Genomic DNA, 21,633 nt, shown 5'->3' on the forward strand with positions numbered 1-21,633 from the left:
TGGCTACTTGTTTTTCCTCTTGTTTACACACAGCTCAGAGGACTGAATTGTCAGAGAGGAGCTGCTCATCTTTAGCACTGACAACATCAAATACATCATAAGCATGTGTGATATAAATCACAGTCTGTACAATACAGGCACTCTTGTATGAAGGCACATGGAAATCAGCATTTGTTGAGGGAGGCTTACTTCAACTACTAAATAATATTTCAGTTTGCTGAAGAGAAGAGCTTTTCCAAGGTACTGCTTTTTTGAAACTCAGATGTCTGGGTTGTGTTGGACTTTCAGTCAGATTCACTGCCCTGACCTCCTGCAGACCTATCAAGGACAGGCCAATCCCATCCTATGAAAAATGAAGCTGGTGTTTTCCTTGCATCCTCCCTCTGAGTGTGATCCATCCCCTGCACTATGACAGCTATAGTTCAAATCCCTCCAATACTTTGCTGTGTTTGAACCATGGAGAGTTCTTTATGTCTGGAGGTGTATGGACAATATTGGCTTCTCCTAGCAGTAGTATTTTATTGGCAAGAGAAGTGGTTACATTAAAAGGACATGCCCCAGCTTGGAGCTGGCAGGCAAAATTAAGTTCAATCTCCCATCCAGTGCTGCAGTTTAAATAGGCAAAACTTGACCCTGCTGCCAAGGAGCACGGCCTCACCCATTGCTACATGGTTTAGAGGAAGAGATGTGCCCTTAATTATGCTGTTCCCAGCAGCAAGAGCCCTACCTGCACTATTTCAAGAGTAGAGAGCTAATTTTGGACAGATGTTGCCAGCCACAGACTCCATTTTAGTCAACTGTCCATGACCAGGCTGTATTCTGTTCAGAGAGCTTGGAGTACAGACTGAGACCCCGATGGGGAATTTTCTTCCAAAAGCCACCACCTGCTGTGGGTCTGCCTATGCTGTCTGACATGGAAATCCAGAGAAGGGGGAACCAGTTATCGGGGAAAAGCAGCAATTGGTATTGGCAGCATCTGCCTGTGGATGCTGTATCTGACCCGAGCTGTGCAGGGGGATAATTACTCGAGAATGGAATGAGAACCCAAGACCCCCGAGCACAGCACGAGGCAGTTCTTCCTTCCCAGGGGAACTACTGAAGGAGCGAACATTACTGGGGATGACGCAGATGAGAAAATGAGAAACGCGGGGGGGGAGAGGAAAGTGGAAGTGGAACTTTTTTACTCTCCCACGTTTCGTTGGCTGTCCGCGCACGCGGGGCGCAGGGAGCGGTGCGGGGCTGTCCGCGCTCCCGAGCGCTCCCGGGGCTGTCCGCGCTCCCGAGCGCTCCCGGGGCTGTCCGCGCTCGCGGTCCGGGCTGTCCGCGCTCGCGGTCCGGGCTGTCCGCGCTCCCGGGGCTGTCCGCGCTCGCGGTCCGGGCTGTCCGCGCTTGCGGTCCGGGCTGTCCGCACTCGCGGTCCGGGCTGTCCGCGCTCCCGGGGCTGTCCGCGCTCGCGGTCCGGGCTGTCCGCGCTCCCGAGCGCTCCCGGGGCTGTCCGCGCTCGCGGTCCGGGCTGTCCGCGCTCCCGAGCGCTCCCGGGGCTGTCCGCGCTCGCGGTCCGGGCTGTCCGCGCTCCCGAGCGCTCCGCGGCCGCGCGGGCCCGGCCGGAGCCGCTCCCGGAGCGCCTCGGGCGGCGGGCAGCGCCCCCTGGCGGGCCCGCAGCGCCGCTGGCGGTGCGCGCTCCGCGGAGCGATCTCCGCGCTGCCGCGGGAGCGTTGGCAGTGACTCGCTATTGAAGCTGCGCCGCTCGTGTTTTGAGTGTAGCTCCCTGTACCAAGGGGTGAAGAGTTCAAATCAGCTCTGTCACACTGTATTTTAGGTGCTATGTTCTCATCTCCTTAAGCTCCTGGCATAGGAACGAGAATGGAAGATGACCATTCAGGTACACTCACACAAGATGACTCAGATAGAAATCACCTTTTTTTTTCAGTGATCTTTTCTTACACAAACTTTTCCATGCTACTTTGTTTTCAGTGCTGTGAACAAAGTCTCAGAGGAACTTATTATGAACGTTCTTCTGGATGTAATGAAGGCTTACATAACTGGAACCTATAAAATCCTTAGGGTCCCCACAATGCTGTGTGGAGGGGGCTAATCACCTCTGAAAACCCAATATACTGTATTTGTAAAGAGATTTACTTAGTTGCTTTCATGTTAAAACACAATGAGCCACAAACAGATTACTTGGGTCAGGGAACAGATGGCACTGAAATACTTTTGCAAGGTATAGTCATCATCCAATTGCATAAAATTTCATAAGGAAGTGTATCTATTTCTCAGAGTGCTTGAATGAGATCACATTTGATAAAAGTCTGAGGAACAAAAGATTTCTTATTACTCCTATAAAAGAATGTTTGCAAATAGGTATTATCTATCAAAATTACTGTACACTTGCACTCCATTACTCAGTGCTCTGAAGATGTAAAAATAATCTGTACAAATAGCACATTGTATTTGCAAATACAAAAGCTTTATTCTTTTTATTGGTTTGAAAGCATGACATTAATTTTGGCTTTCAAAATCAAGAAAGCAAAGATTTGTTAAGATAAAAGAATACCCAATAGAGAGCACACCCTAGAGGTATGTCCTGGCTGTTGTCTCAAAGGGATCCTGGCATAGATTAATACCATCCTGATCCCATCAGGTACGTCCTTTACAGAGAGAACAAACAGGTTTTAACTATGAAACTCCTATGAACAGCATTTTTATTAAGTTATTCAAGATAAAAGCCTGGATAGTTCTTCAGATTTGCATCTCTCAGACAAATTGGGCATGCTGTGATCAGTGAAACACCCAGGAGTACCACCTAACCAGAGCCCACGGGACAGAAATGGGTCAATCCCTACCTTTCTTCCAGGTCCCTGGGATGCTAGCTCACACTTGCCCCTGGGTTGGATCACCACTCTAATCGTCTACAGGTGCAGAGTTCTGTGTGGCTGGGGGTCCTGGCAGTGCCCCAGAGCTTCACTCTCAGCCACACACCCAGCTGCTCTGCAGGCTACGCTGGCAGCTCTCCTGTGCCCTTGTGCCCTCTGGGTCAGCACCCTCACCTGGTGGGTCCAGCAGTGCCAACGCTGGAGCAGGGCAGGGCAGAGGCTCCCCCTGCACAATCCACCCCACACACACAACAGAGAGCACCTTCAAAGTGTATGCAACATTTTATTGAAAAAATACGAATGTTCTGTACATCAAGTACAACTTAATGGGTTTGAGAAAATCTCCAGAGACTTATTGGTTAATATAGGTCTTCTTTTCTTCTTTTCCCTCTAAGGGCATAAAGCATACAATGAAGCAGCAGGTCCCTGTACCTGTGCAAGTGCAATCCCATCGCTGTGCGTGCAGCTTAGCACCTGGCTCTACACGGGACTCCAACATGCCCAATGCACTTTTGATGGATGGTCTGCAAGAAATTTAAAGCATGGAAGAACTGCACAGGACCGGTCCTTCAATCCACTGGTGATTCAGAATTTATTGTGAGATCTCTGTTCTCCTAAACAGTCTGCATCTGCATATCCAATAATTCTGACAAATAAATACAAAAATAAATAGGGATCTGGCCTCACAGAACCTGAAGTCTCAGAAGCAACAAAACTTATAGCAAGCTACATACATAATTTCAACTATGTCAACATAATTTATTTAAATCTCTATCAATAAATGTATTAAAAGTATAAATTCTTACCCAATACTGAGAGTTTAGTTCTGGAAATAAACCCAGAAAAGGAAAGCTTTTTCAGTCCTCTCTTACTTCAGTGTGCTCTTAGAAAATGCTTTATAGCTGAACTTCAGCAGAAACTAGCTGCTATATAATGCACTTCTATCCCCCAAACCTAATATAAAAAGCTTTTTAGATCTTTTTACAGTAACTGGCTTTCATGTCCTAACTTTACATACAGTTACTAAAAATACTGCACATAGCAGTGCTGACTAAAAATAGGTTTAGTGTTAAAACTACATGCACAAATGCTGGGGTACCAAAGCAGAAAATTAATAATGTGGCAGCTTCACAAATTTATGTTGCTAATTGGATGGTGTAACAAATACTGCAATCCCAAAAGATATGTATGTTGCAAATGGAAAAACAATGAACAGGACTGGATGAGAAGAAAGGCAAAAAAACCTTTTTCTCTTCTCTGTTTAAAACTGGAATGTCCGTAATGGCCAAGAAAGTAAATGTAGACCAGGGTTAGAAGCTTCTAAATCAGGAGTAAATGGTGATGACTTCTCGGCCGCCACCTCTCACGAGCAGTACCCTCTCCAGACCCTCAGTCAAGACTTCGAGAAACTCCATGTCTGTTTCAGTAAAGTCAAGGCCAAAAAGCATCAAAAGCAAAATACACAGGGGGCTAGACCAGGGCCAGCTCACAGCCCTCAGCTCTGGTCTCACTTAGTGCAAGTACCCCTCTAAGGACCAAAATACTGTGAGTTTGTGGCACTTTTTCCTTTAAGCAATTACTACCTTACAGCCACAAGCCAGTACCTTCCACTCAGGGAACACTTTGTCACATATTACAGCTCAACAGCACTGATGGCCAAATGAATTCAAGAGAACAGATTACAGAAAAACCTTCTGTGTGGCCCAGGCCCTGCCTGAAAGGATACAGTTTTCATCTCCATCAGTATTCTTTGGAGGACCAGGCATGTTGAGGAGCACAAGTCTGGCATCATGGGATCTATTTACAATGACTTCATTGAGCTTCACTGCTGTGTGCATCCTTCGGACATTAGACTGGTTCCTGTAGAAGAAGCACATTCAGACTTACTGTTAGAAACAGGCCTCTGAACACGGAATTATTAAAAAGGTCCTTAAAAAGCACACTCAAATCTCCTAAATACCCTGTTAAATGTCAACTCAACACAGTGATATTCTTCAAGTTTTATGATGAAGATACAAAAGACATTTCCCTGACTTACTCAGGTTCAGCTAGTCCACTGGTTTTAAGATCTCTGGAGTCAAGTCTCCAGTTTAGAAAGTTACACTGCTCTTCAAAAAGCATACTTGATAAAGTTGATTTGGTGTTGCATAAGAAATCAGAGCACAGCTGCACGAGGGGATGTGCTCTTCAACCAGGCACAGTCGTGACTGCAGGGCTTCCATGCAGGCAGCCCTGCCAGGAGCCCTCACACCCACAGCAGCACCAGGCTCCTCTCCAGACCCAGCAGCACCAAACTCTCCCCGTGGCCTGGGAACCAAGCAGGAGCCTGGCACAAGGCTCAGCCACACCTGCCAGGAGCTCACTTCCCTCTTGGTGCTGAACAGCAGTTGGCATCTCCAGAGAAAGGCCGGGCCACTACAGACTGCAGTCACACGATGGGGAAACAGAGGATGGCAGCCCAGAACAGGCTGGGTGTAAGGGGCTTTCCTGGAGGGTTACATGGATGTTAAGCTCTCCTTCAGGATACTCTGCCTGGCTGTTTACAGGAAACACTTTTACCCAGGTGTCTCTAAAATCTCAATCACACTTTCAAACTTGAGTAGCCACTCAGTTCAGAAGTTAGGGGAGAAAAGGGAAATAGGTGCAGCATGATCTCATACGCCTCCACTCCATGAGAATCCAGGCTAAGAGAGGTAAAAGCATTGATAATTTGGAATATATTAACACAAAATAACATCAATTCATGCAGGAACAAAACTCAAAAGTAACCTTTGGGGATTTCAAGCCAGGGAATGTGTCCTTCTTACAGGAAATCAACCATTATTTTGGTAACACAAAAGGAATACAGAAATAAATAAACTTATCAAAGTTTATATATTAGAATATATTTATACTTTTGATGCTTTTCCATTCGAGTTTTTGTCTTAATTTTAATGAAGTAAAAATAAGTATTAGTAGAAACAAATGAAATATGAATCTGTGCTTTCATTGATTCAGCTTTGCACAATGAGAGAAACTCTTTAGTAACCTTGCTGCTCTTCTGAATATTCAGATTTGCAAAGAAATAATTTATATGCACAGAAAGATGTGGTGGGAAGAACTATGTTTATTATGCTAACAGAATAATTTACCCACTGTGAATTATCTCTCTGTTACTTCATGTTCTTATTTAATTTGGAGCAAGGACACCCTCTGTCTTCACCACATCAGCTTCAGAAAGCCAGGGACAACACTGAGGCCAAATTATGTTTACAGGAAGTCAGGAAAAAAACAGCAGCAGGAACGTAACAGTTGTTGGCTATGTATAGTTTTGGAAAGGAAGCTGAAAACTTGTGGTTTTCTCTAAAGTGATATTTAAAACTGGCATCTCCCCAGTGATTTGAAGGTGTAGGCTACAAGAAAGGACTTGTTTAGTGCCCAGCAACTGCCAGAGCTAACATCCTAGCAGTGTTGTGCAATGAGAACTTCTCTAAATGAGTAATGTTGCCTCCTGCTTGTGTCATACTCCACTTAGGAAAATAGGTTCAGACTGGAATTGTTATCTAACCTTAGTTCTTGTCAGGACAACTCTTGTAGTTTGTTACATCCTACTTATAATGATACTTAGCTTAAGTAGCTAATCCTGCTCCCTTTAAAACATTGCTAAGACTGCTCAACTCTAGAGTCTTTTCTTCCAATAGTACACACAGTTTTCCTGCTTTTAGCTGAAAAAATTAAGTCTTTCCTCTCAACCATCTTAATGTACTTCTAATTTAAATAACAAACTTACAAGTTTTCCCACCCTCTGAAAGCATGGAAGAGGAAAAAGTACAGGCAGTTAACACCAAATTCAGCAGAACTTCTACAGTATGATTCAGCCTAAAACAGATTTGAATTCTGATTTATGGGGGGGAGGAAAAAAAACCTGGACCTTTGCCATGTATGCAAAACTGACTGAGCTCTTCATGTGAGATGTAGGACATCAAAGAGGTGGCAGGAGATTCACACAGTTTTACACAAAGCCAAAATAGACCTTTACTTCTCACTCTTCAGGGGGCACACACGTGGTAGTACCACAGCTGCTGTTACATGCCAGTGCTCCTGCAGCAGCAGGTCTCAGAGGGTTTATCACACACAGATGCTGTTCCAAGTCATTCACCACCATCTCCACAGCTTCTTCCTTCATGCGTGAAACATCCACACTACATACTAGACAGTGAAATTATCATCTTTTCTTTTGAATTCTGATTAGATCAGTGAAATTATCACTGTGTTTTATTGAGGGATTTGGGAGACAGTAGGGAAGTTTCCACAGGATTTAACAGTTCCAATTTAGCATTTGACTATACCAAGTGAAATATTGAGGGATGTGTGCACATTTGATTGGTTAAAGGTTTCTGAGGAGTAAACTGCTGTCTTTTCATAGCCAGGTCTCAAAGTTTACAGCACAAGTCCAAACCAAGGATAAGGAAACAAAAGATAATTAAAAGCACAGCATATGTAGAGCTTCAAGAGATGCAAAGTGTAGACTTAGACAAGACTCACGGCTTAATGGTGATGAGATCTCTAAAGCTTCCCACAGCACTGCCCCGGTTCCGCTTCTCAGCATCACATTTCTCTTTAGTCCAGGTCATCTGGATATTCTCAGGAACAGGGTCTGTCTCATCTTCCTCATCTGAGTAGAGGCTCTCCAGACGTGCTATTGAATGTCTGTCCTTTACAAGCTGAGCCTGGAGGGCACATGAGTGACAAAGTGAACTCAGACTTTATTTTATGTTCTCTGGTGCTCTTTAAATAATTATAGATGTTTTGTTCCATTGTATCTTTTATTCTGCTCACTCAATTCAGCCTTCAGGAGAGTTCTGATACCAGGAGTCTGTCCTAGCCAAAAGTCATACATACCAAACTGACTTTTAACAGTTTTGAGGGGTGTAAGCCAAGCAGAATTTGGACTGACAGAAGCCTGTATCTATACAAGAAAATATGTCAGTCTAGCTCACATCATGACATGGTCAGAAACAACAGAAAAGACCAGCCCAAAACTGACAACTGGAATAAAACCTTAGCAAACACATGCAGAAAAGATGGATCATTTTCACAGACATCACAGTCACGTGTCCTATAAATCCAAACTGGAAAGACATCACTGGAAAACAGGATATGCTATAAATTGAAACAAATACCGGATATCCCATGTAAAGAAAAAAACAAGAACTACATGCAATTTTGGGAAACAAAAAAAGCTACACTAAAAGTATTTCCTTACATCTTCAGAGCACAGGAGTTAAATTTAAGAAGCAGCTACATAACACACTACTAGGAAGGCACTTTGTGTCATCCTCCTCAGCAGCCCATAGAGAACAACCACAAATGACATACCTCCCTTTCCCTCTCAGTTTTTGTCAGCCTCATTTGCCTCAGCATCTGAGATCTCTGCTCCATCATAAGAGTTCTCTCATAAGTATATGCTGAGATATCACTATTGTGCTGCAGAAATAAGGACAAATATTGTGTTTGTAATCAAGTCATAACCAAACATCATCATGTGCATAATAAAGTGAAAAATGGGTTCAATTCTCTTACCATTTCTACCACTTCTACCTCTGCCTCTATTCGGAGCTGGTAGAGGAAAGTAGCCAAATCTTTCTTCATCTGGATGCTGTTATCATCCATCTGAGCAACAGTAAAAATTCTCATTTTGCATTTTCTCCAAACCTAGTGAGGGAACACCAACTCTCAGTTATTTGAACCAATAATACTCTGCTCCACAAAAGAGAAACTTAGCAACACGTCCACTCTCATTTATCAATACAGGCTCTACTAAGCCTGTTTCTTTAACTAAAGAATGCAGAAATAGGTGGGGGACATTCTCTGTGTAGCTGCTTACTTTGTGCTGTTTGAGAAGAAAAGGAAGCAACATCAACATGCCTCCATCATGCACAATCCACCACACATCAATGTTGCCTTCGTTGTAACGCTCGTGGTTGCTGGGGTAGAAAGACACATTTTTGGGAACCAGCAGAGCCAGATGAGCTGCAGTTGTGCAGCGAACAGTACCTGCCCAGGAGGGGAAGAACACACTTACTTCCAATTCTGCAAGAGTCATTCATGGTTAGAAAAACACTACTCACTGAGCAAGTGTCAGCAAACCATAAAAGTCATCACTTAAATAAAGAAAAGTATGCACAGCAAGGCTTGCACAGACAGGTCAGTCCAAGTGACAAAACCAGGATAAAGCAGACTCACAGGAACACAAGCCTTATTTCATACTGGAAAGTAAAGCAGCAACCTTCAAAGCTAAGAATGAGGAGACAGCATCTGCTCTGTTCTGATTTGATTAAGTAACTGGACCACAGTAGAAGCAGAGAGAGGCAAGGAGAGTGTTATCCACTAGAGAAGGATAGGTTAGAACCACTGACAAAACAGAGATTATCTAGTAAATTAATTATAGTCTGCCACAAAACCAGTATGTTTCAAGCCCATAATTTTTTAAACATTTATTAGAGCCATGAGTTTTTGCTGCTAGATTAATCTTTGAAGATCTTTCTTAGGTCTTTTATCTAAAGGAACTGGTATTTCAAACAGAACAATTTTGTGAGAAAATACTGGCTTATCCATTGATACTAGATAAAAAGACAAACTCAAAACCAATCTCACAAGGATTCTGTTAAAATCACATGTGTGTAATTAACACCTCTATTCACAACATCTGATCATACCAAACCTTTAAAGCTCACCTATAAATGTCTTCCAAGACCTTGGATCTTCACTCTGTCTCCAGCCATAGGGCCACCCCAAAACCACAGTGTTGTGCTTCATCCCACCAAGTCCACAGGACTGGATCAAGTGAGCAATTCCTTCTCGAACTTTATTGGCTACAACTACTTGACAAAATCCTTTAACCTTCTCAATTTCCATCATATTCTTAATAGTCTGAAAGACAGACAAGGAAAAATCTCCTTTTTTTTTTTTTTGCAAGTTTTCCTTTCCAAAAGGAACTCCCTTTATAGACAGAATATTTCTTTGTCATGAGATTACAATGTAAATTCCTGGTTCACATGTCCATAGGTAATGCATATTACAGTACATATTACAATTGCATATTACAAATTCTGCTCATTGAATCCAATGATTCAATGATTCAAAATTTCCTTTATAAAACAAAAGAGAAAACATCCACTTGTTTAAAACACAGTTTCTTTCCAAACATCAGCATTTCTAACTGATTAAAGTAAGGATTTTTTGGTTTGTGGTATCATCTCTTATTCATAGTAGTAGATAGTGATATCTGTGTTACTATTTTACTTCCCATTTTCTAATTCTGTAATGCTCACCTTTTTAAACCCAAGGCCAATTGACTTCATTTGGATTTCCAGTTTCAGATTCCCATGTAACATGCTGTGCAATACTAAATTTACAAATATAAACACCAAATCCCACACACCAGCATGTATGCCTTTTATCTGTTTAAAAACTAAATAAACTTAATCGACACCTAGACCATTAATTAGTTTTCCTTTTGTAACAATTTTCCTACAGAAAAAGCCTCTGAGGAAGAAAACAAATACACTGAATCTATACAGATGTAAACAGGGCTATGATGTCATGTTTACACAATGAGGAAGATTAAGTAATTTATTAATAATTTCTCAGAACTATCCTTCAATGTTTTTTGTAAAAAATTTATCAACACACTGAAAAAGAACACATTTGCTAAGTTTAACAGTTACTGAAATCACAGAATCACTAGGCTGGAAGAGACTTTTAAGATCACCAAGTACAAGCCATGCTCTAACACCACCTCAACTAAACCTCAACAGCACCAAGTGCCACATCCAATCTTTTCTTAAACAGCCAGGGATGGTGACTCCACCACCTCTCTGGGCAGATGATTCCAGTACTTTATCATTCCTTCTGCAAAAAACTATTTACTTGGAATATTCAGAAACCTAAATAGTTCTCCTCCCTCCATTAAGCAGCTTTCAGAAACTTCTACAGTCATTACTTCCTTCCTATAAATGAAGGCAGTTTTATGCAGTAAGGCTGTTTACAAACATGGTGAGCATTGATCTGCATTCCCAAAGGCACAACTGGCAGCTGAAACGTGTATGCAAGTCCTTCACTGAACAGCTGAACTTGTTCTGTGTTTCATGGAAGCCTTATTGAGATGCTTTCTTCCATGTATGATTACAAAACAAAATTTTGCATTACCTGCCCACTCACCCCTTTCTACTTCAGGATTTAGGACACTGACCTGCTCAGCAGCCTGGGCTTCTCCATAAGTTTCTAAGAAATTCCCTTGGATGACTGATCCTATGATAGTCAAACCTTTACCAGCTTTCAGCTGGGATGCAAATGTTAACAGTCTAGGGTATTTTACATGCAAATCTTCATCAAGTTTCAGAAGGACCAGCAACTGAGGCCTGGAGAAAATAAAAAAGACAATGTATTTTTTAACTAAAGTTTTAACAATAACACATGTAAAAAACTGCCTCTCATCACTTATACTGTGCTCAAATATTAACTCTGGAACATTCTTTCTGAATTTCACAAATATGAGGAATTTTACATAATATTTTGTTTCTCTTGGTTAAAAGCAGATGTGGAAGTGTGGGAATTCTGCTGCTGCATTGTGCTGGCAGTAATAAAATCTGCTGATATACTCAGTTTGAGAGGTTTGCAGTAGTGTTTTATTTACAGACATGATCTTCAAGGCTCTTTTTTAAGTACTATTGGAGCACACATAATGTTCATACTGCAGGGCTGTTCTCCCAGATCTATCTGAATACTTGTGCCAAGAAAATATCTGTTTTCTGTCTCCAGAAACCTGGCATATGGAAAACAAAAATATTTTCATCTCAACACAGATCCCACCTGCCTGCTGTTCCTTAATGTATCACTACACAATCAAGTTGCTGGCTGGCTGAGCAAGTATAAAAAGATTTATAAAACTCTGTCTTTGATAGATTCCTATTGCTCTTGTTCAGAGCCCAAGGGTTGTGCAATGCCCAACCAAAAAGAGGGTTTTTGCCTACTCTGCTTTCAACACCAGAAGGGATTACATCAGAAGGAATAATGTTGGCCACTGCTCATTTCTGGCCTCTACACCTCTGTACTCACAGACCTCCAGTTTCCCCAGGTTCCACTTCTGAAGCCACCAATTTGGAGTCCAGTTAAAGATCCAAAGGGCACTAAAGGTCTGCTTGTACAGGGTCCACACAGTGACAGCTTGGCAGCAACAGGACAGCTCACTGCAAACTCAACACTTCTTTTGGCATTTAAATTCATTCACACATCTCATTTAGAGTCCAGTTTAATTCCCTTAGTGTAAGCAGACAGCCATGCCAGCCATTTCATTAGTGCAGGGTGAGTACCTCCAGTTCTTGGTGTGTGGAGGGCCCTCCTCCAGCCTGAGCAAGGCGTATCTGGCTGCGCTGAGTGACAGGCCCCGGATGCCATCGCCCCACTCCTTCTCTGCACTGTGAAGAACAAACACTTCAGCCAACACATGGCTCCACGAGCACTCACCTGTACACTTACATCAGGCTATAGAGACCTGAGCACCTTACAGTCAGTTTAATGACATCACATGTATGGCATCTACATTTATAATTTGTGCATGAATGTCTGCGATATCACATCACAAAAGTGAAAATGTTGCAGTAAAATATATATGATGGACCACCACTCTGGGCTTCATTTGTAATCAACACTAGAGAGAAGGCTTCCCAAGCATATATAAACATCTGGCATTTCAACACCCAATTTAGTTAAGAGGCCAAATTAAGTTCTAAAGCCACACAACAGCCTGACTCCATCTAAGCAGCAACCCAAGCAGCCAGTTCAACGTCTCAAGGACTGTTCTAGACAGACCTTTGCACCAGATAAATTGGAATATAATGGTTGGCATCAGCTGTTCTGGGCCTGAAGTAATCATGTGCAGTACACAGCAGATAGATCCCAACCAGCTTTCTGCTTCCTGTGATTCATTTTCACCTAACATCTCTAGAGGTGTTAACAACAAAATACTTAACAACAAAATACTTCAGGGGCTTTTGAGTAGCAGTGACACAGTAAAATAGAGAAAACAAAAATTAATTAATAAGAAAAGCCCTCCAAGTCATCTCCTGGACAGTTCCTTTTCCAAACGTGAAGACTCTAGAGATAACTCATTAAAGAGATCTAGCCTCCTTCTTACCCTTTCTTATCCAGTTAATACTCACCCTTGGTATTCAATGTACTTGTAAATCATGCCTGCAATAAGCATAGCTACCAAAGCATAATACCAAGATGAAATGAACATCAGTGCCAGGCAAATACTCATGCCTAAAAATGAGAGGGCCCTGAAACGAGAAGCAAAGGTATAAATAAGTAGTGGGGCAGAAAAGCTTAAAAAACAAGTCAATTACATTCTTGCTCTTTTTTCTTTACACTGTCTGTGGCGAACTGGCAGTGAAAGTAAAGCCTCCACTGCATCTCCCCAGTCCCACCAGTTTTAGTATCCTGTTGTTAAAATTAAACTCTTGTGCCATGAGATATCCGTGTCTGGCTCTTGTGTACAGCTCATACACAGAGAAATAAAAGATGCTCCCTGCCCTGCTGGAGAAGGTTCTCAGGTGCAGATTTCAGGCTCAGTGAGGTGCCAGCCCTTCACTCACCAGTGGTAGTATTTAAAGCGGGGCCGCCAGTTCGGGGTTCGCAGAAGTGTCTGGACTGCACAGGCAAGATTAACAAAGAGGTAACACATCAAGAAAAACCTGAAAAACAGAAGTGCAAAACCTTTTAGCATTCACATTCATAGATCCTGGTATATATTATGATTGCATGATTGATTTCAAGTCAAAATCCCACTTCCCTGTCACATGCCCTATTCCCCTACCCCTCAGATTTTTATTAGCCTGAACTATCAGCATAAAATAGCCAGAACAATTTTTTAATTGGATCAAGTTAGATCTGTTCACAACATAATACTGTATTTGTTCTGTGATTAAAATGCTTCTCCAAACCAAATCAAAACATAATGAACACTTGCTTATTCACAAAATAGTCCAGAGCAGAAACCAATAGATTTATACATAGAGCCTTGAAGTCAGAGGATTCATAGAGATCACAGAAGTGGAACTCAGGCTCTGGGAATTTGCTTTACTAGCTTAAGATATAGTTCTGAAAGACAATCAAACTAGCAAAACTCAAGAGTATTTCTATCCCTTCCCCAAGACAGCAACCAGGTTCTTTCTTACATTGAGAGAATTGGAGCCACCATGTCAAGTGAAGCAATAAGGATTCCCAGCTCAGCAATTAATGCTGTTAACAGAAGAGCCCACGTTGGTTCACCATTCGCTTTTCCATGGCCAAAGATCTGAAGAAACAGAACCATTAAGCATATCTTCCAGGTATTTTATAAGGTTGTAATGGGAAAAAAGAAAATTATATTTTTTAAAATCAACAGTAATTCTCCTACGTACTTCCTCCTCTAGAGCAAGGAGTCAAATTATTCTAATGACTTGCCATGCTTCACGGAATCACATGTTTGACTTCTTGATAAAATTACCCTATAAGTCTAGTTAAAAATCCTTAAAAGTATTCTTTCTTTTAAACAAAAGAAAAAAACCCATTAAAAAAAAATACTGCCCCTCACTTCAGCGCTGGGCAAACCGGGGAGAATAAATCTGATTTTAAGAGCAGGAAGTCAGAGAGCTGGTGAGGCAGCAGGAGCAGAAAGGCTTCCCAAGGTACGAACCCAGAGGAAAGGGATGATGTTGTCCTTGGCAATGGCCTGCAGCAGGCGGGGGGCCCCGGTGAGGCTCTGCAGACCTGCCCCACAGGTGGAGAAGAAGGAGCCTATGACGATGACCCAGGGCGAGGGCCACGACAGGGTGCCCACCACCAAGTTCTTGTTCACCGCGTCGCCGAACCTGCAGGCAGGAACACACTCAGGCATTCCTACTCCAAGGAGTATTTTGAAACTCACGTTTGGGGTTTTCAGCTCATTTTTAACATGTTATTTAAATACTATTATTAATAAAATACCATACTTTTAATATGCTATACTATATTATTAATAATACTATCTTATTCTCTTAACTAGGAAACGCAGAAAGTAGCAAATAATCTGAGTTACTTCTGATACAGATTGGAAGTGTCTGCAGCTTCATTTCAACATTTCATTATACATATTTTAAAATTCTTGTATTATCAGCACAGCATTATTTTTTACAATTACAAAAAAAAAAAGCAAGAACCAAGACACAGGATGAAAATCTGAGGGTGCCATGCCAGAAAATATCAAATGGAATACAAGAAGATTCCAAAAGCTGTGCTTACAATTTACATACATATATGGTTTAAAAGGCACCCAGAAGTAAAAATTTAAAAAAAAAATTAAAATAAATTAAAAAGAAAAAAACAACAAGGAGAGGAGTGGGGCATGCAGAGAAAATAGGCAAGAACACACCTACACAGCAAAAATATAGTAAAACAAAGGAGAGCATTAAAGCAGTAACACTTACTTATCTCTCAGGACAACACCTTCTATGCAGGCTCCAAATAATAACACACAACTGAAGTCTGAAGAACAGAGTGTGCTAAGGAAACAGAATTTATTTAGACATGGCACATGAAAGTATTGTGGAAAGGACAGTACGTGCCTCCATCCCATGGCACTTGCACTCCAGCTTCTCCACAAGTACATGGTAAAGCTGGCAAGGAAATCAATGTCTCACTGCTCACATAAACCCCCTAATGTTACAGAGAAAGCTTCTTCTAAGTTTCAATTTTTAAAAAGGACAGATTTAAATGCTAGGATAAAGGAGAAAAAATCAAATTAAGCATTTTTGTACTAAAATGTCCATTTAATCTTCTGCTAATACAAAAGCTGATATTAAAATCTTTCTTTTCTCTCTCCTTCTCCTGTGTCTGATATTTTGAACATACAGCAAGCCATTACCTTGCACATTCTTTTTTTGTATCTCTGCTGGCATTCACATCACCAATAAGTCTATCAGACTATTTGGCTATCAGGTTTGTTACTAACTGCACTGCTTCTGCACTGGGGAGTACAAAATACCTCAGGCTTTTTGGTTCTGGCATTCCAGGAAAGTTTTTGACCTTGCGAATTAAATTCACACAAATGGTTAAATCTTGAATTCTACCCCAAAATGCAACTATAAGTTACAAACTGCAATCAAAGGCAAAACATTGCTCCTGAAAGTGACAGTGTGAGCTTCCCCCTGGGGTGGCATCAACATGGACACATCCAGTCACCCACTGGGTGAGGCCAGAGCTGGGGGTTAAGGCTGGGACCTCTTTTAATATTCTTTATGTCCACAGGAAATGCTGACTCTTGGTACAGGGTCAGTTCTCAAAGTGACAGTAGGGAAAGGCTGTGCTCCTAAAGAGCTGGGACAAGCAAGCTGCATTCTGATTTACAGCTTGGCAAGTTTTGGCAAAAAACCAGGAATGAAGCAGCAGAATTTCCAGGAGAGTCATGGTCTCAGCCAGCTACCCTTTGATGAAACTGACTCAGAAAGCTCTTTTAACTTTTTTTTTTTTTTAGTTTTCTATGTTGATAAATTGTCCTTTAGGACACCAAGAGCTAGATAAAGCTGAAAGATCTTGGCTCATCTCTTCTTGAGCAGGAGAACAGAAATGAAGACAGCCTCTCCTAAGCAAAACTCCTGTTGTCCTAAGCCCTGAAGAGCTGAAAAAACACTTGGGAACACTGTCTAATTTCTGAATCCAGTTAATCTTGTTCTAAAATATTCAAGAAAACCTATACTCCTTAAAGTCACTCCAAAGAAAAGGCTTTTTTTTTTTTTTTTTTCAGAGAAAGGAAATTAAATTAATGAACTCTCCCATTAAAGCCTCCCCTCACCTTAATGTTTCACTGCAACCTAAAAAAAAAAATAAAATCTCCAAGTACACCACCAGCATGAGAAGCTAGAGATCACTGTGTAACAAAGAACAGCAACAGGAATGCAAAATAAAAGAACCCATCACAAAAAAGGGAATGGAAAGTGATGGGATAATAATTGCAATTCTTTCAGCTCAAGGATTAATGTTCTGTTGTTCTGGGTTTTTTCCCCCACTGGCCAATCACACCTGCACTGACAATTTGGTGAGCTGAAAGCCCTTCCAGAAATCAGATACAATGTGCCAGCACTCCGGTAATATGAAAAGGATACAGACTAGTGATGTGGTGACAATGGCAAGAATGGTTCCAACAGGGATGGATTTCTGTGCATCTTTGAGGTCCCCTGATCTGTTTGAACCAGCCATGATACCTGAAAGTACATTTGGGTAAGCTCACAGGGCAGGAGGAAGCTCAGAGCCCCAGAAGGCCCCTCATGCCAGCATCCTCACCCGTCACTGAAGGGAAGAAGATGCCCACCAGCACCATGAACGACGTGGTGATATCTGAGAGCACATACAGGTGCAGGTTGTTCTTCTGGCCTGCTACATCCACAGAGGGCTGATGTGCTCTCTCCAGGATCTCTCCTTTCTCCAAATAATTGCTCCATAAGTTGTCTTCAAGGTTATTATCAGACCACGGAAAAGAAAAGCATGTTTCAGTTCAAACCTGTTCTCATTATAATGGGTTTACAACTGAGGATTACAAATGCAATTCAGTGATCAACATAGGAAAACTACAAACATATATCAGTAGTTTACAGAAGTCTAAGCAACTTTATTATTACTAAATGTAACATTCTTTTAACCTCATACCTACTTCAACCAAAGGAAATACAGGAATATTTTTATGAGCCACCACACAAGACAGTAGCCCAGAGAATGTAAAGCAATACCAACCAGTTTTCTAGACAGAAACAGGTTTGTTCTTCAGTCAGTGGAAGAATTACAGAATTGTACGTTTGGTATTTGAAATTTCACTCATAAATGCTGAGTCTTCTTGTAATCTTAGAAACTAGACTGTTGGTTCCTGTGAAAATGGGAACCTTTGGCACTCGGCACCTGCTCTCTAGTGCTCATTTCAATAATGAACACTTTTCAATTATATTTTATTCAGGAGTGGGCAAAGAAGGAGACACACTATTTCTATACAAGTACTCTTATCTTTCAGGGCATTATCTTAACCTGACTAAAGAAGAGAGCTGTCACTATAGCGTTCTATATAAATTTTAATAACTTACTCATGTTAGTATAACTTAAAATCACAGCTGACTTCACGCTGAAATTATGAGATGAACAAGGGAAATTTAATCAATTTTACAGGAGACAAGTACTGTATCAGGACAAAAGTTCCATCTCCTCTTTTTAAAGGTTATAAGACCTTCTTTATTGAAGATAGTTTTCTTCACTGTAATTACATTTGTTCATTGCTTTTTTTCTTAACCAGCAGGGAAGAGTTTGACCCATTTCAGCTACTCAGCACGCCTCCTTTTTAAGGGAAAAAAAATGTTCTACCTACCTATTAAAATGCCACTAGCAGCTCCTGGAATTCCTGCTATCTCCGAGACATTGTTCATTAGGAAATACTCATCACAGTGCTCGGTGGTTAAGTTTGTGCTGTGGCAGAAGAGCTCCCAAAGCTTAGAGGCCACAGTCATGTTATCCTTAACTACTGTTTTGGCACAAACATCAAATTGATCTCTTGACAGAGTCCTGTTGCCCAACATGCAAATCCTGGAAGGGAAACACGAACACCAGAGTTATTGGTCAAGTGGCTCTGCTGTGCTACATCATTTCTCACCTTCAAAAGGATGGCTATAGCATGACAAAGATAGTATCTGTTCCCTTTAAGGGCCAGAAATATAAAGCTACTTTTTTGATTTGTGGAACTTGATTATTTTATCTTAAACAATAAAGGGAACAATTAGGACAATATTTGGGTTTTTTGTTGTTTGAGGTTGCTGGATTTTTTTCCAATTAAACAGAACTACTGGAGTGGAAGATAATGTGAAGATTACTAGAATTCAAATTACAAAATATTTAGAATATCTACAAATATTTGGAATCTCATTAGCCCAGTTTCTACACTGCAGTACTTGAATAGCAATATAGACATTTTAGATTCAGAATTAGGAATATATATTAAAATAAGCAAAGTTTCTTCTTGTCAGCAGATACTGTGCTTAATTGCTAAAATCCTCCACTGCCTGTTGTGTTTTATCTAACCACAAACATAATTTATTTCAGCACTGAAGAAATTTTAATCCACTTGTCTAAAGACAATTCCACAAGACAGTGAGGTAATGTAAGAGCTTCCTGCTTCTAAAAGTTCATTCAGCTCTTCTTCCCACAATCAGAAAACACCCACAGGAAAATAAAACTTCTTCCATTTTAATTTTAATTAATTTTAATTCTATTTTAATCGTTTCACAGGTCTTATTGATCACTGAAGACAGGAAAATGGGAAAATACAGGGCTGCTCTTGCATGGTCTGCAAGCCTGTGAACTGTAACTTCCAAGCTTTCCCCTACATAATTAAAAAACACTATCTTGTTACTTCAGGGGAAAAAAAAAAAAAGGAATACACTCCAAGAAGAAAGATAGGGAAAACATTCAAGAACAATCTAAGAGATAATGAGTGGGCTGTAGAGACATTGTTTTACTTTTACTGCTGTAAACCTTTGCTGTTGTAAAACACTATAATCATTGAGCCTTAAATATCCAAAGGGAACACTTGAGGGCTGCAAGTACTTAGTTATGGTCAAAGCATTTCAAAATGTGAATAATTATGCATATCCAACTCCTCTATTTCCATTCCATTCATCTCTTGTCAGCAGTATCAGAAAACATTGTTTGCATTCCTGGTCAAACACATACATCCACATTTCTGCTGCTCCAGCTCCGAGCTGAAGAAGCTGATTCCATGTTTAGCTGCCAACATGGCAAGGACCCTGCTGGGCCCAGGGCAGGCTTCTCACAGAGCAGGGAAAGCTGTGGAGCCTCACACAGCCCCACATCACCCTCCCAAGAGGTGCCCAGCTTCTCAGCAAGGAGTTGACCACACCACGAATTTCCAACCACAAGGGCAGCGTGTGGTGTCTGACTGGCCTGGGGAAAAGGGACCTGCCCAACTGCTCCCTAAGAGCTCACAAATAACCCAGCAACACCGGCACTCAAATCCCAGCAGCTGCAGGCCAAGAGACTGGACTGCTCTGCAGGAGGCAGAGCTCTGACACTGCTTCCATGAGCTCCATCAGCCTCACCACAAGACTTCCTTCTACAAAAACAGTTTAAAAAGTGTAATAATATGCTCATTTTAGCCTAAGAAACTTCAGTTCCATGAGCTCTGCACACTGTCATTATCCACAGCTAAAAACATTGGAAATAATTCACAAAAAAGATAGCTTCAACAATGCATCAGGCACAGGTTTGAAGAAACCTACATTAAAGCCCAACTTCCAGACCCACAGGCAAAGCTACAACCCCCATCCAGGAACATTACTCACGGAAATTCAGGTGGATCAAAGATGGACTTGATAGCTCCAGCATAAATGGACAGGATGGATATTACTACACAGGCCAAGAAGAGGGAAGCAAATTTGTTCACATACTTCACACCTACAAACACCACCACTGCCATCAGGATGAGGAACACCGTGCCATAGACCCTCATGTTGTTCAGCATGGCACTGGATGCATCATGGGCACCAGAGGGATGAAAAATTGCTGCTTGTGGCACAATATATGTCTGAAACAAGAAAAAAGAAAGCAAAAGTGAGCTGGAGGAACACCAGCACAGAACTCTGTCTGGGATCGTGTACCTGTACTAGAAATGTAAATCACTTTGCATTCTGCAGCATGCTCTTCGCTGGGAATCAAGAACACACAGGGAATACAGGAAAAGTCAAGAGGTAACATCCCTTTCTATGGCAGCAGTACAACTGAGCCACCTTTATCAAAAATGAGGTTTGGGTTAAGTCACACTTTCACCTGTCTTGTCAGAAGAGCTCCCAGTCTGCACACTCAGAGTGTGCAGCTTCCAAAGGGAAGCTGTAGAGATAAAGAACTGGATACCAAGGAACTGGAGACCTTCCAGTCTCTTCCTGCAAATGTGTGTGCAAATATGGGACAGAGTACTAAGGCACTGTCTATATGTTATTTGTCTTTAAAGCAGGATTACTCTGGTATTACTCACCAATAAAATCTCAATGGCACCAAGGATATACATGGCTCCTGCAAATGTTGTTCCCAAATAAAAACACAGCCCTACAGCTCCACCAAACTCTGGGCCCAATGACCTAGATATCATGAAATAGGAGCCACCAGCTGTGAAACAAAAAAAAAAAAAAAAAGAGAGCAAAATTATAATTTATTGCTATAAATGTTTAAATATTTATAAAAATAATACAACAGAATTATATACAGTGTATCTGCTATTTTGATGTTCAACCGAAGTATCTTTTTTGAAAACACATGGGTAAAAACCAAATAAATTGATCTTTAGCTGGACTGATGACAAAAAGAAATACTAGATATGAATTCAGGCTTTGTATTCTGGATTAAGTAAATTTCTCCAGAATAAAACCATTTCACAGCTTATAGCAATTTAGGTTTTGGGGTTTTTTTACCTTTTTAACACAACTGAGACACTTGCTAACTACACTTACCTGGAACAACACCGTTTGTGGCAATTGCACTCATTGATATGGTTGTCAACATAGTCTGGGGAAAACAGGGAAAAGGAAGCAATTGTGTCAACAACATTTTTAAAAACATAACTTATTTCTTGATAAAATAAAGCTGCCATTGCACATACGATACAGCATTTCTATTTATTCTGCCTCTCATTATCTAAAAGAAAACATGGGCA

General features: G+C 41.2%; 1 protein-coding gene across 2 annotated transcripts in view; it reads right to left on the reverse strand.

Moving 5' to 3' along the window:
* Positions 1–3,139: 3,139 nt before the first annotated feature.
* Positions 3,140–21,633, reverse strand: part of SLC12A4 (solute carrier family 12 member 4) — a 45,860-nt gene continuing 27,366 nt past the window's right edge. For both annotated transcript variants that reach the window (XM_021555053.3, XM_077786334.1), the window contains exons 5-24: positions 21,431–21,485; positions 20,959–21,089; positions 20,270–20,511; positions 18,283–18,497; positions 17,217–17,381; positions 17,039–17,137; positions 15,365–15,422; positions 14,596–14,770; positions 14,096–14,214; positions 13,514–13,612; positions 13,079–13,198; positions 12,230–12,334; positions 11,110–11,278; positions 9,593–9,788; positions 8,743–8,912; positions 8,439–8,570; positions 8,235–8,342; positions 7,401–7,585; positions 4,603–4,736; positions 3,140–4,293 (exon numbers count right to left, since the gene is read on the reverse strand). In XM_021555053.3, the coding sequence (XP_021410728.2) occupies positions 4,202–4,293; positions 4,603–4,736; positions 7,401–7,585; positions 8,235–8,342; positions 8,439–8,570; positions 8,743–8,912; positions 9,593–9,788; positions 11,110–11,278; positions 12,230–12,334; positions 13,079–13,198; positions 13,514–13,612; positions 14,096–14,214; positions 14,596–14,770; positions 15,365–15,422; positions 17,039–17,137; positions 17,217–17,381; positions 18,283–18,497; positions 20,270–20,511; positions 20,959–21,089; positions 21,431–21,485 (2,769 nt within the window). In that variant the 3' untranslated portion in view covers positions 3,140–4,201. The remainder of the gene's footprint in view (positions 4,294–4,602; positions 4,737–7,400; positions 7,586–8,234; positions 8,343–8,438; positions 8,571–8,742; positions 8,913–9,592; positions 9,789–11,109; positions 11,279–12,229; positions 12,335–13,078; positions 13,199–13,513; positions 13,613–14,095; positions 14,215–14,595; positions 14,771–15,364; positions 15,423–17,038; positions 17,138–17,216; positions 17,382–18,282; positions 18,498–20,269; positions 20,512–20,958; positions 21,090–21,430; positions 21,486–21,633) is intronic.

The sequence above is a fragment of the Lonchura striata genome, chromosome 13 (genome assembly GCF_046129695.1).
Source record: "Lonchura striata isolate bLonStr1 chromosome 13, bLonStr1.mat, whole genome shotgun sequence".
NCBI classification, from domain to species: Eukaryota; Metazoa; Chordata; class Aves; order Passeriformes; family Estrildidae; genus Lonchura; species Lonchura striata.